Here is a 15,808-nt window from a genome sequence, read left to right on the forward strand (position 1 = left end):
ATACACACACACACACGTACGTACATAATGAGCGCTTGCATGGACCTGATTTCTGATACACCATCGGACTGTACTAGTCTGGTCAAAGAAAGTACAGTAAATTGGATTATTTACTGCTTCGAAAACTTGCAATAGAAAGGTATTGAGGAAGGTAACATGAACAAACTAAATTTCAAAATTGTTCACGTGTGTATCACGTGTATATTTTTAACATGGGTTTCCATATGTAACAAATGAACAGCTGTTACTCTATGATGTCCTATTTGAATATAAATTATTTGAATATTAGTCTAAACGTGATGAGAGCGCTGCTACTAATTTAACCACACATGTTGATACGCGTATGTTTATTTGAAGAAGGGTTTAGGTGTCAGAAAACGACGCATTTGGAGTAGCTTGTCTGTTAAAAAGAGGATCTAAGAGAAGAAGGTAAGGCGGTCTGTAATATCTCGTGCATCGGATACACACACACATTTAGAAAGTAATTTAGAGATAAAACTTACATCCTGGCATTTAGTTTACTAATTCTGGTCCAGTTTGTGATTTACGAGGTTCGTTTCGTTTATTGTTATACCGAATACTAGTCATAATTTACAATAATTAAAAAATATCTCATCTTGGAATTTAATGGTGAAATTTTTAAACAGTTTACGTAAAATGACCGAAATGTTACATAATTACGATAATAAGAATTTTGTTATTTTGCCGGAATATTAAAGTGTGATTATCTCTGATCTATCGTGCAAATCTCTCTGAATCCGGTATACAACAATTGTTGACGTACTCATAAAACATTTGAAGTGATCACTTTACTGTAACTGTATCAGTCGATATATATTCAGTGTTATTCTGTGTGGGAACTTTCTCGACGTTTTTACATTGACGAAACACATGGTACTACCAAACCAGAGTGACTATAGCGTTTCAATTAGGCGGTAAGATGTTTTTTTTATGTCTCATTCACCTATTTTTATTACAAGGCATGTAATTGAAAACAAAATGTAGACACTGAGAGCGAGCAAGCATTGAAATCGATACATTTATCTCACTTTGAACACAAATCAACATCACTGTCGGATGAAACAAGGAAGATTTAAACACAAAACGGTTTACTTGTTTTCATAGAGATAAGATGTAACATTTCGTTTGCGTGCGCACGATCAGTGTATGTGTGATTCGTAGCAAAAAACGTTGTGCAAGATGTATCGTGGTGAAATTCTGTAAATCTTTCCAGTTTTGGTAGTATCACCAACTGACCTTTTTTATGTCATACTCTCCATAGTTGTTAGAAGTTCATGTATACACAAGAAAACAACTAAACACTATATAACTGATGTCATAAACAAAGAAAGTGCAATACAAAAAAAAATAATGAAAAAGGCAAGCTTGGAGAGTATTTTGATCTGTTGCTACGTTTATAGTTGATGTAAAAGATCGACTCCAAGTCGTGAGCACTCTGGCTAAAACTTTCGTGTACATTTTTGGTTGTGTAGTATTCTTCCTGTCCATGTATAATATATGTAACTACATTTGAATTACACATTGAACCAAACAATCAAGTCTTTATCACACAACGTTCAGAATCATGACAGTAGATGTTTACATATGTTATATAACTGCGGCTGCTAAAATATTCACACACTCATTACCGCAATTTCAAGGGTTTGGGTGGGCGGGCGGGCAAGGGCGGTTTTGGACACCCGCGGGCAACACTGGTGATTACCGCCTACTTGAATAAGATCACCTCCCTAAATTAATGTAATTTTTTTTATAAAGAAAAAATATAAGCTTTTCTATGGGTCCAAAATGAACAATTCAAAATATGAGTGATATCGATTACAAAATGACCCCTAGGGTCAACTAAAACTTCATACGTAACGAGTGATGCCATTGTCATCGTCGTAAACCACAGCCTCTTTTACGGCACCGTCCAAGTCACACCGCTAAGAGTTTGTTTCGCAATTTTGCAGAAAAAATAACAACTCTGGTTTGCGAGAATGTTAATGAGGCCATACGGATGAGGATTGCGATTTTATTTTGGATTTTTAATCTATAAAACAATTTTATGTTGGCTTCCTACTTGAAAAATCAATGTGAAACAGCATAGACCAAGTCCTTGTTTGTAACTCAATACAGTCATGGCAAAAGATTAATAAATGTGTAAAATGTTTGTTACTGTACGTACGTAGCTTTTTGCAATGTAATGACTTATAAGCGCAGTCTTGGCATATGTGGTTTCACATTGATTTTGTAAGTAGGAAGCCATGATAAAATTGTTTTTTCAAATTAAAAATCCAAAATAAAAACCAAATCCTCAACCATATGGCCATTTTAATTGGTCATATTCATTCGAGGTTCATTGTATTCAGGAGTCCTTGACAGTTATTCACGGGTACTTGGTCGATATTAAAACAACAAATTATAGTTGCGGGTACTTCTGCAAAAACACAGACCAGGATGTGTTGTTATACACGATATTTATGGGATACTTGGCCTTTTGATCCGTGTAACAAATTGGGATGCTAATGAGGCACACATTAACATGGTAACAGCTTTAACAAACGTTTCTCGGGCAAAAACGGCCATTCAAATCTCCGTTTTAGTTTCGTCTTTTGAACTTGTATGTAGAATACTAAATTTAATGACTCAGTTATTCTTGATTAGTCTCCCGTTTCAACGAATTAGCCTTTACGTTGGTACACGGTATAGTTTAAGGGGGGGGGGGCGATTCCATCTTTGCTGCATTTCGTATGCACAGAAAAATAATTGCTACCATACGTACATCGCGAGACTTTCAAAAAATAGAGATATGACAATCTGGCAACTCTGGCTCTAAAATTGAGCGTAATCGGAACCACACACATTTATTAATGGCCTTGTTGGAAACAACCATGTTTTTAATATTTTGCCTTAACTAATAGAGAGTTGAATTAGATCTTAGACTATTATTTGTCACCTGCAAAAGTGATGCAAAATAGCAATTAACGTTGCTGCTATTGAAGCATTCAGAAATACACTGTCATAAATAATTTTCTAATGGAAGAATAGTTTACAGATCTATGTATGTGGTCAATCGTTTCGTGATTGACAGAAAGACACTATACCTAACATTTAATTTCAATATAACACAAGGCAAATATTTGACCTACTATATTTGCATTCGTCGTATATTAATGATAACGGTGTCACTCAACCAGAACAACTGCTGTAATTTATGGATTTTAAATGCACTATTTAACGACTTTTTAATATTAACTGCTATAGTATATATTTTATCACCTCTTTGGCTATAACTGTTATGAGCCGAGCACGAAATTATTAATGCCACATTTTGGCTCTAAATTTCCCACCGAAACAGTCCAGACCAGGTCTGTGTTTGTAATTCTGTAAATTGTAAAAAGCACCAAAACATTGTAAAAAGTATAGTACATACAATGGTCTCTTTAATATTATGTTGTGGAATGTCTGACATCAGGGACTTTTTTTGTTACCTGTACTTTATGTTAATTTTCTTTCTTACTTCAATTTTCTGTGTTATGGAAACTTTTCTGAAGTAAATGTAAATAATAATATAATGCTCTACATGCAGGTAATGTAGCTTTTAGAGTACTGTCCAGTATGTTTCTGTAGTTTGCAAAACGCACCAAACCTTGACTATAAATGGTCTAATTCTTCCAATGAACCGAATTACCTGTACACATTAGCTCTTGATGGTATCAATGGTTCGCTGCATTCCGAGTTCAAGTTCAATTACATTAGTATAGACACGCAGACACATAAATTGATTTCTACATCACTACACATTCTGTCGTATTATTTTAAGGTCACAAACTTTACTGATACTACAAATCTACCAAGACATAAGACCAGTTCACTAGAAATAAAACAGAGTGTCGCCTTACTAGTCAAAACATCCTGCTACCATTGCTACAGTTTGTCGTCTAGTGCGACAAAATGTTACCTTAAAAGTGTTACCTTTTCTTTGTGTAAGCTAAATTAAGGCTATTCGCACCCTAAACGTAGTCAAATTGTGGTAATTTTGTGGTATGGCAACCAGAGAGCAATATCAATTAGGGGTGAGATCAGTAGTTCAATGTAATATAAAAAAACAACTAATTCTTATACTTAGGCTTCAGACCCTCAAATCACACAATCAATTTCCAATCAATGTGTATTAGTACGTAGTGCTATGAATTTAAAGCCAGTATGTAGTGAGTAAAAATAGTTCTGACACTTTACATTATTTTTGTGGCAAGCAAATTTGACATATTTAAAAGAAATAATTGTATATAGGGGTACAAAACATCCATTAAAAGTAAAATCAAATTTGTAGGATAAGAACTAATATGCCCCCCCCCCCCACACACACATACCCCAAAGTAAAATATTTTAGTTTTTTTTATCCTACATTGAACTATTGATCTCACCCCTTAGTAAGTTTAATATCGAGCACAGTGATTTGCTGTACTTCTGTTTTGGGTTATCTGATTTTTATTGCAGTTAATGCCATATTTCGATCATAACATTTAATATATATTTAATATATAACAACAAGTTTAATTTTTTCATGCTATTTTTTAAATTGAAGTCTAGGTCTGATAATTTGTTGGATTAGTAAAATAGTAATGCTTTCAAGTTTCGCAATCCTTATTGTATTATGTGTTGGAAAATCTAACATTAATTTGACGATCTGTTTTTCAGCTGTTGAATGTGTATGTTGGACCTATGTGAAGATGTCGCCTATACCGTTTACCATCCTGGTTGTTATGGCAACATGTTTTATCGTTTTAGGTAAGTAGCTGAATACTTTATGGATTCATGATGACGAAAATAAGAAGTTGTTCCATGTGGTGCTCAAGAGCCACCATGGCAATTCAGTACATTTTACTGTGATTAGAACGTTGTTTTCCATAGAACGTTGTTTTCCACTGACAAATTTACACCTCTCTCTCTCTCTCTCTCTCTCTCTCTCTCTCTCTCTCTCTCTCTCTCTCTCTCTCTCTCTCTCTCTCTCTCTCTCTCTCTCTCTCTCTCTCTCTCTCTCTCTCTCTCTCTCTCTCTCTCTCTCTCTCTCTCTCTCTCTCTCTCTCTCTCTCGAAGGCGTCTGGATGGATGGATGGAGAGATGGAGATGGGAAGAACAGTGTTCAATACAATATTAGTAGCGGAACATAATGTTTTTGTAACTTCAGTTTTAGAATAAATTTGACATCTGACTGTCACCTAATCTGACATATACATGATAGATATCGATATAATAGTTTTTAACCTAAAGCAATGTGTCACAGAATTGATTTTAAGATTAATTTGCAGCCTTTTGTTTCCAATAACATAATGTCAACATGTCACCAATGAATGATAAGAAATTAATAACCGTATATACACTGTATTTATTTATAATTCTATCATTGAACATATAGATTTTGTAAGTTGTTATTTCTACCATTCATGAGAAAAACACCTGTTAATAAAACCACAATTAGCGGAAATTAGATACTAGTAATTTGAACATTACTCGTCAATAAATAACCACTTGATATTATTTTTTAATCATTAGCATGTGGCTGTCATTCATAGCCTAGTTACAGATATGTTGGTTAAGGGGACAAAAACTGAGTTTGTGCATTTTTGGGGTTTCTCTTTGCTGTAGATTAAATGATATCTTGTCCACGGTCATTACAATAAAAGCCGTCTACCGACTCGTATTGACAAAGGCCCCTATAAAGGTCACTCGTATTTTTGTTTTCTGAACGAAGAACAATGTATTCTTTTCCCTAAAACAGGTAGAAATACTGTGAGCTGTATAGCTGATGAATCTAATCTATACAGAAAGTTATTTGCCAACTATGACCGTCTTTCTAGACCAGTGGAAAACTCAAGTGACATTGTTCAGGTTAACATGTCAATGTCTATATTACAACTCTTGTCTGTGGTAAGTTTACAGTTTTTCGAAATGTTTATCATTATACAATTTTCAACTTTCTACCATTATATTAGGCGTAAAAATGATTGTGTGGTTCCGATTACCTTCAATTTTAAAATAGGTGGGGTATACATATATTTTTTTCTGTGTGAGTGTCTAGTTCAGGTTTTTCATTGTTTTCCAAATGGTCTCTATTTTGTTTATTTCATTCCATCAGATATACAGCCATTACAGCTTGGAAGAATAGTTTCATATTCTCTTTTTTTTCACGATTTTGCGATTTTATTATTATTTTTCTCGAATACGTAAAAATAAGTTTAGGGCCTGCGTGATAATCTAGGTGGGTCGGGTGACCGGAACCACACACTTTTTTTCATTTGGCCTCAACTGTTCGTACGAAGAGATCATGTAATGTAATAAGGACGACGACGACGACGACGACGACGAAATAGACGACGAAGATGGCGACCGTGACGACAACGATGCCCGGCAACGATGACGACGACGACTATGAGGATTTTGTTAAACGCACATTACAGATATTAATGTCCTAAGATAATGGCCACGACGTTGATGGCGTCGTCGGCGATGATGACGACGACGAGTATTTTGTTGGACAAACTTGCACTTATAGTTCTAATTACCCAAGTCCTTGCGACAACACAACAGAAGCATCGTGTTAGTTTGTCAATAATAATATTCCGTTAAGATTTGACATATACTATCAAAATATTCACCACATACAGTCATTGTATTTCAAATTGATGTACTTGGTTTAAAATCTAGATTAAATAAAACAATATATGGATGACATATTTAACAAATCACTATCGATATCATTAAACTTATTCGAACATATTAATGCTAATAATACATAAATACCTTTAACATTGAACTTGTCAATGTATAGGTAACGTCGCTTTAGTACAGGTCAAAGGTCAAGCGTATACTGAACTGTTTACGTCTTTGCAATCATTTAGTAAATTATTAGGCGGTTATAAATGACCATTTCACGGCCATTTATCGCACAGCTATATGTACCTATACTTTTGTTATACTGTAATTTATATAATAGTATTGAATGTAATTTAAATACAATAGCACGAGTCGCTATTTTAATCGGAGTACTACCATTTTATATTAGCAAATTAAATATGGAACTTATTATGGTTCATTATTTTAATATTCACTTCAGGGCAAATTTAAATAAGGCCAATGTTCTTTCAAAGATATTCTCTTTTCAACAATTGAATAATTAATTATACGTTATTAAAAAAATTGTTTACAAAAAAAATGAATGCTATATCCACCAATCAATCAATCAATCAATCAATCAATCAATCAATCAATCAATTTACACGTACATATATTTACTAGTATCATACCTTGCTAGCTCACATTATAACAATTCTACTACCATGTTAATAAAAAACCTTCTTTCGTACTTCCTATCCCTCTATAATAGAAACCAGTTAAAACTACTATCAGGGAAATTTTGATTGAAAAAACAAGTTGAACATAAACCTTTGTTTCAGATTTATATAATGGACTACTATTGTAAATCAAACCCAGTCTGTATTCCAAAAAGTCTAAATGCTAAAAATTACATGTTTTGTTTTTAAATTGAACATTTTCTTTAACAGAAACCAGCCCACGATTTTTATATGTTTAAATTTCTTTCTAGAACGATAAAGAGCAAGTCATAACGGTCAACATATGGTTATATCAAGTAAGTAAACTAAGAAAGAATTCATCTATATAAAGGGACCTTATTCATATTCAAAATGTCAGTCCAAAATAGACACAATGTATTAAGGTTCATATGATATAAAGTAGGTTTATATCTTAAAACTGCAAATTGAACGTTTTTTAAAACTCTTTTGTTAGATATAAAGACCAAACGTTCTGCACAGTATTGGATTTTCGTTGGTAAATGTATTTGTGTGGCTGTAGACAAAGTATTAAGGTACGCTGTCTGCCTGCCCGCATAAGTGCATATATGTATGTATGTATGTATGTATGTATGTATGTATGTGTGTGTGTGTGTGTGTGTGTATGTATGTATGTATGTATGTATGTATGTATGTATGTACTCATGCATACATATACGTATGCCTACCAGCTCCCAATCCACCAATCTATCTATATCATATTCGCATGTATTCGATCACATATATTTATATATTTAGTGAATTGCCACACAAAATATAAAGCAATGTGAGAAAGATGTTTTGTTAAACCAAAATTCTTGACAAAATGAACTAAATAACCATAACTGTTCCAAAATGACTGTTTGGCATTTACAATATTAGTTATAACATGTACTTAAAGACACTACTACAGAAGGAGATATAGTTTATTATCACTGACGTGACAGTAAATCCACACTGTGTTATGCTGTTCAACAGATGTGGATTGATCACCGATTGACGTGGGGCCCAGCTGATTTCGGAAATATCAGTTATGTACTGGTGAAAGCTGAGGACATTTGGTACCCAGATACCAGCCTGTATATCAGGTGATAATAACGATGAAAATCAATTTTAATGTTTATGTGCTACACAACATGAACCAAGAGGAAACATATCAACTGTATGCATTTTCAATAATCGAACATGGCGACCAAATAATGGCGCCCTCACTCGATGCTGGTCATATGTCGTTCATTTACTACATCAAGTTGCTGACTGAAATTCGTCGAAGAATCTAATTAGGACTGCATTTAATGTTTAATGTACTCGCAGCGAGAATTAAATATTATGTACATGACACCTCAATTGATCACTTTAAGTATTGGAAGTTTGATTCTAAATTTTTGTATGAACAAGCACGTAAGTTCATATACGTATTCGTTTCTCTTTTACAGTGGTAAAAATGATCAAAACAATCACCCCTATGTTATACAAGACTGGTTTCGTCTTAGACTACATTACAACGGTACCCTTTTTGCACAAACGCCATGCAGTTGGCATATCCCTTGCTACATGGACATCACACGTTTTCCAGATGATCACCAGAGGTGCAGTATATTCGTCGGTATATGGTCGTACACCTCCGAACAAGTCGACTATCACCCGATCCATAACTTCATCGCGAAGGAACTTTACACGCCAAGCAATTCATGGCTTGTTTCAAGAAGTGTTGTACGCAAAGCATACAGCTATGATGTTCACTCAGGTGGACCTTACGCCTATATAGACTTCACATTATATTTGGAGAGAAAGCCACTATTTTATTTACTAAATTTATGCTTCCCAGCAATACTGCTTAGCTTCCTGTCCACACTGGTATTCTACTTTCCGCCTAACTCACCGGATAAAATTCCACATGGATTATCCGTTCTCTTGACAATTTTTATCTTTGATATACTGGTTATTGAGATCATGCCACCCACAGCAGACAACATCCCAATGCCCTGTATGTATCTATTCATCAACATGGTATCTAGTGCTCTAAGTATTATATTATCAGCTGTCATCAGCGACATGTATAAATGGAAAGGTGAATTTCACGGTTGGAAGAAATCCCTTTTGCTGGCCCTCGCTGGAATTTTGGGAGTTGAAAAAGAAAGTGTAGCGAAAAAGAAACTCGTCCGAAGAAATGCGATGCAGTCAGCTGCTATACGTATAAAATATAATAACCACGTGAAGAGAGATTACATACAACACAATGGTTGTGGATATCAAGTCTTGAGAAATGAAAAAGACAACAACCAAAGAATTCTACATAAACTAGAGGAGATTGAAAGAAAGGTGAAAAAAATAACAAGTCCCGATACAAGCGAAAAGGTAAGAACATCGCACATAAATGAAACACCTTTCAATGAAGCCCCTCTCTCTTGATCGCCTGGTGTCCCTTTTCTGTTTAGAAAATAGGAGTCCACAGTAAAGTTGTGTAGAATTATTTGGTGGTCAATCCTATTTGTAACTGTCCACATGTTTCTCTTTGGTTAAAGAACAATAGGTAAACTCGAAATATGACATGAAACTGGAGTGGATTCTTGTACATACATACATACATACATACATACATACATACATACATACACACACACACACACACACACACACACACACACACACACGCGCGCGCGCGCGCGCACAATGATTTACCTGTTTGTCATTTTAGTGGCAAGACAAAATGTATTATGCAAGTAAACGTTATCAAAGTTATCAGAAGAATACCCATATTTATTAACTACGTTGTATGTATGTTTGTTTTACAGTGTTGTCAAAGTGATTGGCGTCTAACATCCTGGGTACTCAATAAAATATGTTTCATTAGTTTGGTAATTGTAAATTCTACGGTGACGTTATGGACGTTCATCCAGAAACCTTTACGTGAACATGATCACGAACAGGCATAAGTAACTTAGCGTATAAGGGTGACAGTCTATATTGGAGTGTACAGAGAGCTTTTCAGATACATATAGTCCAAAGGGAACATCTAATCCATCTAATTTTTGAGCAGTAGAGCTGAAATTGCCAGGTCAAATTATAAATTCAAATATTCATGACATGTATTATCAACAGCAAACACAGGCAGGGATGTAGATGAGGGCAGGTAGCCGGCAAAATATACCGTTACTCTGCAATTTTTGCAGGCTACTTTTACAGGAATTTGTGTTCACAGATTCGTCGGTTCATCCACTTTACACACACACCCACACACACCCACACACACACACACACACACACACACACACACACACACACACACACACACATATATATATATATTGTTGAGCAGATTCCTGAGTCTCCCTCATAGGTTTTACTGACTACTTTTCCAATTTTACCAAATTATTTTCACAATTAACAACATCCCTGACACTCATATGAGTATGGAATATTTTAAAATCAACAGTCTGTTTGTAAGACAACTATATTAAGGCCTAGGCTGCAATTTGAAGAATCAAACCTGTTAATATCACTTAGTCTGTAGAAGGTGCAAGCAAGATTTTTGGTAGCATGCACGGCATTAGAGCTCTAGCTAGCTGACAATGTTAGATAATTAGGTAAGTCACACATGTACATGATGTTTTGTAAGTACCATTTAAACGAAAACAGTATATGTGACTTGAAAACCACCCATGGGGCTCATACGTGTTATTCTATTTTGTAACTTTATATCGGACAATGTAATACCGGAATGGGTTGTAAATTGAGAAGGATTTACAGTTTTCAGTAAATGCTATATACGACATTGACAGACACTTGAAATGTCCACAGTTTGAATGATATATATATATATCTTTGTTTTATAAGAATTTGTTTAAGCCCTACAGTAATTTTGGAGAAATGTGATTTAGAAATTTTCTCTGTTAAATGTCCGGTCAAAGGTTGACTTCCAGGCGATGACGAAGGCCAATGACAAAAAGTGGTCCATCCCAGTAACACAGACATAGTTAACTCGCGATTTTTTCTTGTCGCCCTTTGACGCTTTAAGAATGAGAGAAGAACATTTTGTGATACAAAATGTGCTATTTTTTTCCTGAGCAAATTTGTTATATATTTGGCATATATACAATATAACATATAATATATTCAATATAACAAAACAGTATTGAATTACTACATTTATTCACGACTTTGAAATGTATATTATCTTTCTCGAAATCGATTTTAATTATGGTGGTGGTTTTACAACAATATGTGGGTTTGATATTGATATAATACGCTGTTTCAATGACAGTCAAATACATTTACATATAATTTACATCAAATTCATCACTGTGTTATTTTTTATTAATCTGTGAACTTGGATCTTTACTTTATTTAGAGGTTTAAAATCATTCGTATAAACCTATTTAGCTAAATGTCACACTATAAAGACAACACAGTCTGGTCTGGACATGATAATATTGATTATGAAATACAATATAAAACTAGTAGAATCACAAAATCACTTACTTCACTAAAGATAATCATCACTCAGGAGTCGGGAATATTAATTGTGCAACCATGAATGCATTGTTCAGCCAATTGTCAGTGCAATGCGTCCACACCAAAGATTCCCTAAAGGCACAAGATCAACTTGATGTTTCTCTGAAATCGCAAGTAATTGTAGGTGATGTAAAATCATGAAATGACTCTCCAGAACCCATAGTTTATGAAAATGTCTGGAGTGGTTTCCCCCTTTCAGAGAAACACACCCCTTCAAAAAGTGTGTAGAATCAACCTGCTGGCATATCTTCTGGCATATCTTCAAAACATGCGCCTGCTACAACATAATTTCAGAAGATTATTCACATTGTCATATATGGCGCTAAATAAATTTGGAATGCCTGAACCCACCACCCCAAACATACATCGATCCATGCATTCTTTTTAACCAAAGTTGTGGTATTTGCGAGGTGGCTTACATATCTAATATGTAGACGTTACATATAGCCTATAGACTCATTTACAGCTCAGCACGAGCTGCAACTGGGATGGTGTTTGAAACTTTTTTTTTCGGTCATAGCGACTTACTCATAATGCTGTCCACCTTGAAAAGTACTTGCTTTCCATGTATTTGTTGTAGCAGTGCACACAGTATGTGCAATATATCCCATCAAATCAATTTTTTGACCACAATGAAAATCAACACCCCATGAATCACGGTTTTAATATATTACACGATAGTATACTACTTAGAGAAAAAACAGACCTCTAATTGACATGTACAATTCTATCTAATTGTTTGTATTTTAACAAATTTCAGTGAATATGGTGTTGCTTGTCTGGTCGAAAAATATATACCACAGATACAACTAGTGCAGGTTTATGAAGTATTTGGTATAGATTGCATCGGTCCAATTCATACAGTGAATTTCACAATACCGTGCAGCTTTTCTGTTTGATACAACCACCCACAAACCAATAAGAAACTGCACATGCCACACTTCAATAGCAAGATCGCATTTTTGCTACATTTATTCGAAGTGAAGTAAACCATTTAAATGTATTGCAACTCAATGCAGACATTCGGGCGCCAATGTTTTTCTTAGACAAACACCCCATGAAGGACGCGTAAACTTTCCTTTGCGATGTTCATTTGATGTCTGTATGGTGGCATGTGTAGTTAATTTCACTCACACAATATGTGGCAAGAACCTGTACTCATCAATCTTGTTATCTTAAATTGTAGCATGTCCAGTTCTTATTGATTTCTGCATGGTTGTATCAAGCAGACAAGTTGACGGTATTGTGAAATTCGCTGCATGTCATGTATTTGCTAGGTCAGTATAATGTACAGATCATCTTGGTAGTATTTTGGGATGATAAATATTATAACTACAGTTTGTGTCATTTGTGTAACACATCTAAAAATACGTCATGTGTATAGTACTAGTGTACAGGATTTTCCACCATATCAACACTTAGGATCAGTAAATATACGTCAAAAATAAACTGCATACCAGAACATAGAATTTATCAAAGGCCTTAGTTTGGCCTCATGGCCTTCTAGTCCAAGACAGAGCAAGGTGACATAGATACTCACAGCTCAACAGTTAAAACCAAAGTATGTCCATAAATGTATTAGGGAGCCTATAATACATCCATGGGCTGTCTGACATGGTCCATGGAGCTAGGAAGGACTACCTCCATGCATGGTCTAACCTCTGACTCTTTTATCGTTACAATAATTAAATTACAAGAACGTCCGAAGATAACAATAGACCATTATGGTCGTCTTGGAGCCTGGAACAAAGCATGTTTGGCGACATGTATAAACAGTGTCATATCAGAACCGTAACACAGCAAATATAAATTCATGACAACAGTGTGCACGGAATAGAAAGAAAACTGACATAGATACAGTCACCATCGTTTTTGTCACGGATGATAATAGCGTGAATTTACCTGCGATTCCTTCAATACGTTGGGGGAAATGTCTCCACCGACCGGTACCCAGTATATGACCAACAACTCAAATGACGAGATTGAGGTAAACACGTATTCGTCAAGTGCCACGTGGTTAAAATGGTCTGTTGCCCACCTGTTGCTCTCAATGACTTGCTAATTTGTGAACACGTGCTGAAAGTGACACGGGGGGGGGGGGGGGATTACTAAATATCCATTTCGGTTCAGATCCACAGTGTATGTATCAGTGGTGTTTTACCAACTTTTGTAGGCGGCGACAGTAATTCAAGGCTTGAATTTATCAATAGACTTTCTTGAATACATGCAGAATACTTGAAAGGAGAATAATTATGCACCTGTTATGACTAGAATTATGTTGATTTTTCTGAGTACTCATGACCAAGAAATTTGCATGTTATCCTCTTCCTGATGTCCGACTATGACATTGAAACATATTTTATTCAAAGCTCGTGTTTTGTGTAGTTTATGCCATATTGGTACATTATTATGCATAATTTCAACTTGTTGATTCTTAAGCGTCCTTTTGCATTTGTTGTGCATATTTAAAAAAGAAGAAATATAGTGTTGGGGAAGTTAAAAAGTAAGGAACATCCAAGCATACAAAACATAGTTATGGATATCATTGTTGCACACAGAGGGGGGTTCCCTACCAGTGTTTTTGTGGAGGGTGGTAAGTAGGTAAAATTTAATCAAGTTCCTTTGTCATTTTACCAGGGTTCCCTACCAGTGTTTCTGTAAATAAAGGGTGGTAAGTAGGTAAAATCTATCCAAGTTCTGGTAACTTTACCAGGGTTACCTACCAGTGTTTGTGAAAGTGTGGACAGTAGGTAAAATCAACCCGAGTTCCCAGTGGTATCTGGTATTCCCCCACCAACATTATGTAAATCAATACATGGTGCCAATATATTAGATTTCATTCTCTGTGTAGTCAGGGTCGCCAACTCTAATAATAACAACACTGTAGACTGACACACTTCAACTGATGATTTAACACTTTCCAAGGTACAAATATTGCACACGACACATACACACAACTCAAATATACATACATACATACATACATACATACATACATACATACACTCAAATATACATACATACATACATACATACACACACATACATATATACATACATACATACATATATACATACATACATACATACACACACATACATACATACATACATACATACATACATACATACATACATACATATATACATACATACATCCCACACCCCACCTCACCCCATCCCACCCACACCAGTACATCCAAATTAGATTACAAATCTGAAAGTCATTTATTTTCTTATCGTGCGACATCCTGAACAGTAGGTTTACACATTACAAAATACATTTAGTAAATATGTCCACTTGAAAATTAAACACTTTTATCATCAAAATGCAATTGCAAAGTAAATGATACGAGTCATTTTTCAAATTGTGCAAATGAAAACATTTGTAGCACCCAGTAGTCAAAATATAAACAGAGAATTTCAGTTTGAACATTTGAAAATGTGATACACTAAACAGATTGATTCTCCATTTAAACCAACTATATCGCTCTTCAAGGGTAACTGTAAATAATAGTTACTGTGTAGAAACTCCGCCTTTTAGCTTACTAAAAGACAGACAATTTCTGAGATTAAAATTCTTGTTTGATGTGGTAAATGAGTCCAACAAGTGCGTGATAGCGTAGCCTTTGTTGTGCAGATATAAACCCTGTAATTAAAATAGTGTAAAAACTGGACATTCACAAAAAATAGATCCTGGAAGTCATTAAAAACACCACCGTACTGTGAGTACAATTAAAACAATGGCATTCAATAGCTTATATCAATATGTCACAATAATAGTTTTAGTATCGAATTGAACTTTTGTTCCAAACACTAACTTGAAAATTGACCATAAATTGGTCATATGTACTGAATAATTGGTCAATTTGTTGACAAAGACTGAAGTGTGCAGTCAAAAATTTCAAGTAAAGTTTTCAAGTTTGTGTTAGGAACAAAAG

General features: G+C 34.9%; 1 protein-coding gene across 1 annotated transcript; it reads left to right on the plus strand.

Annotated features, from left to right (window-relative positions):
- The first annotated feature begins 289 nt into the window (after positions 1 to 289).
- Positions 290 to 10,288, plus strand: LOC144453168 (neuronal acetylcholine receptor subunit beta-3-like). The gene is made up of 7 exons (XM_078144446.1): positions 290 to 429; positions 4,702 to 4,791; positions 5,783 to 5,931; positions 7,607 to 7,651; positions 8,331 to 8,440; positions 8,789 to 9,710; positions 10,148 to 10,288. Exons 2-7 carry the CDS (start codon positions 4,734 to 4,736, stop codon positions 10,286 to 10,288), a joined length of 1,425 nt encoding a protein of 474 aa, XP_078000572.1. The 5' UTR covers positions 290 to 429; positions 4,702 to 4,733.
- Positions 10,289 to 15,808: the final 5,520 nt, after the last annotated feature.

The sequence above is a fragment of the Glandiceps talaboti genome, chromosome 23, assembly GCF_964340395.1.
Source record: "Glandiceps talaboti chromosome 23, keGlaTala1.1, whole genome shotgun sequence".
NCBI lineage: Eukaryota > Metazoa > Hemichordata > Enteropneusta > Spengelidae > Glandiceps > Glandiceps talaboti.

Bases quoted from the DNA above. Each gene is read 5' to 3' on its own strand.
- LOC144453168 (XM_078144446.1), top strand. From the start codon at position 4,734: ATGTCGCCTATACCGTTTACCATCCTGGTTGTTATGGCAACATGTTTT. The intron at 4,792-5,782 runs GTAAGTAGCTGA...TCCCTAAAACAG, and splicing joins AACATGTTTTATCGTTTTAG to GTAGAAATACTGTGAGCTGT. The intron at 7,652-8,330 runs GTAAGTAAACTA...GCTGTTCAACAG, and splicing joins TCAACATATGGTTATATCAA to ATGTGGATTGATCACCGATT.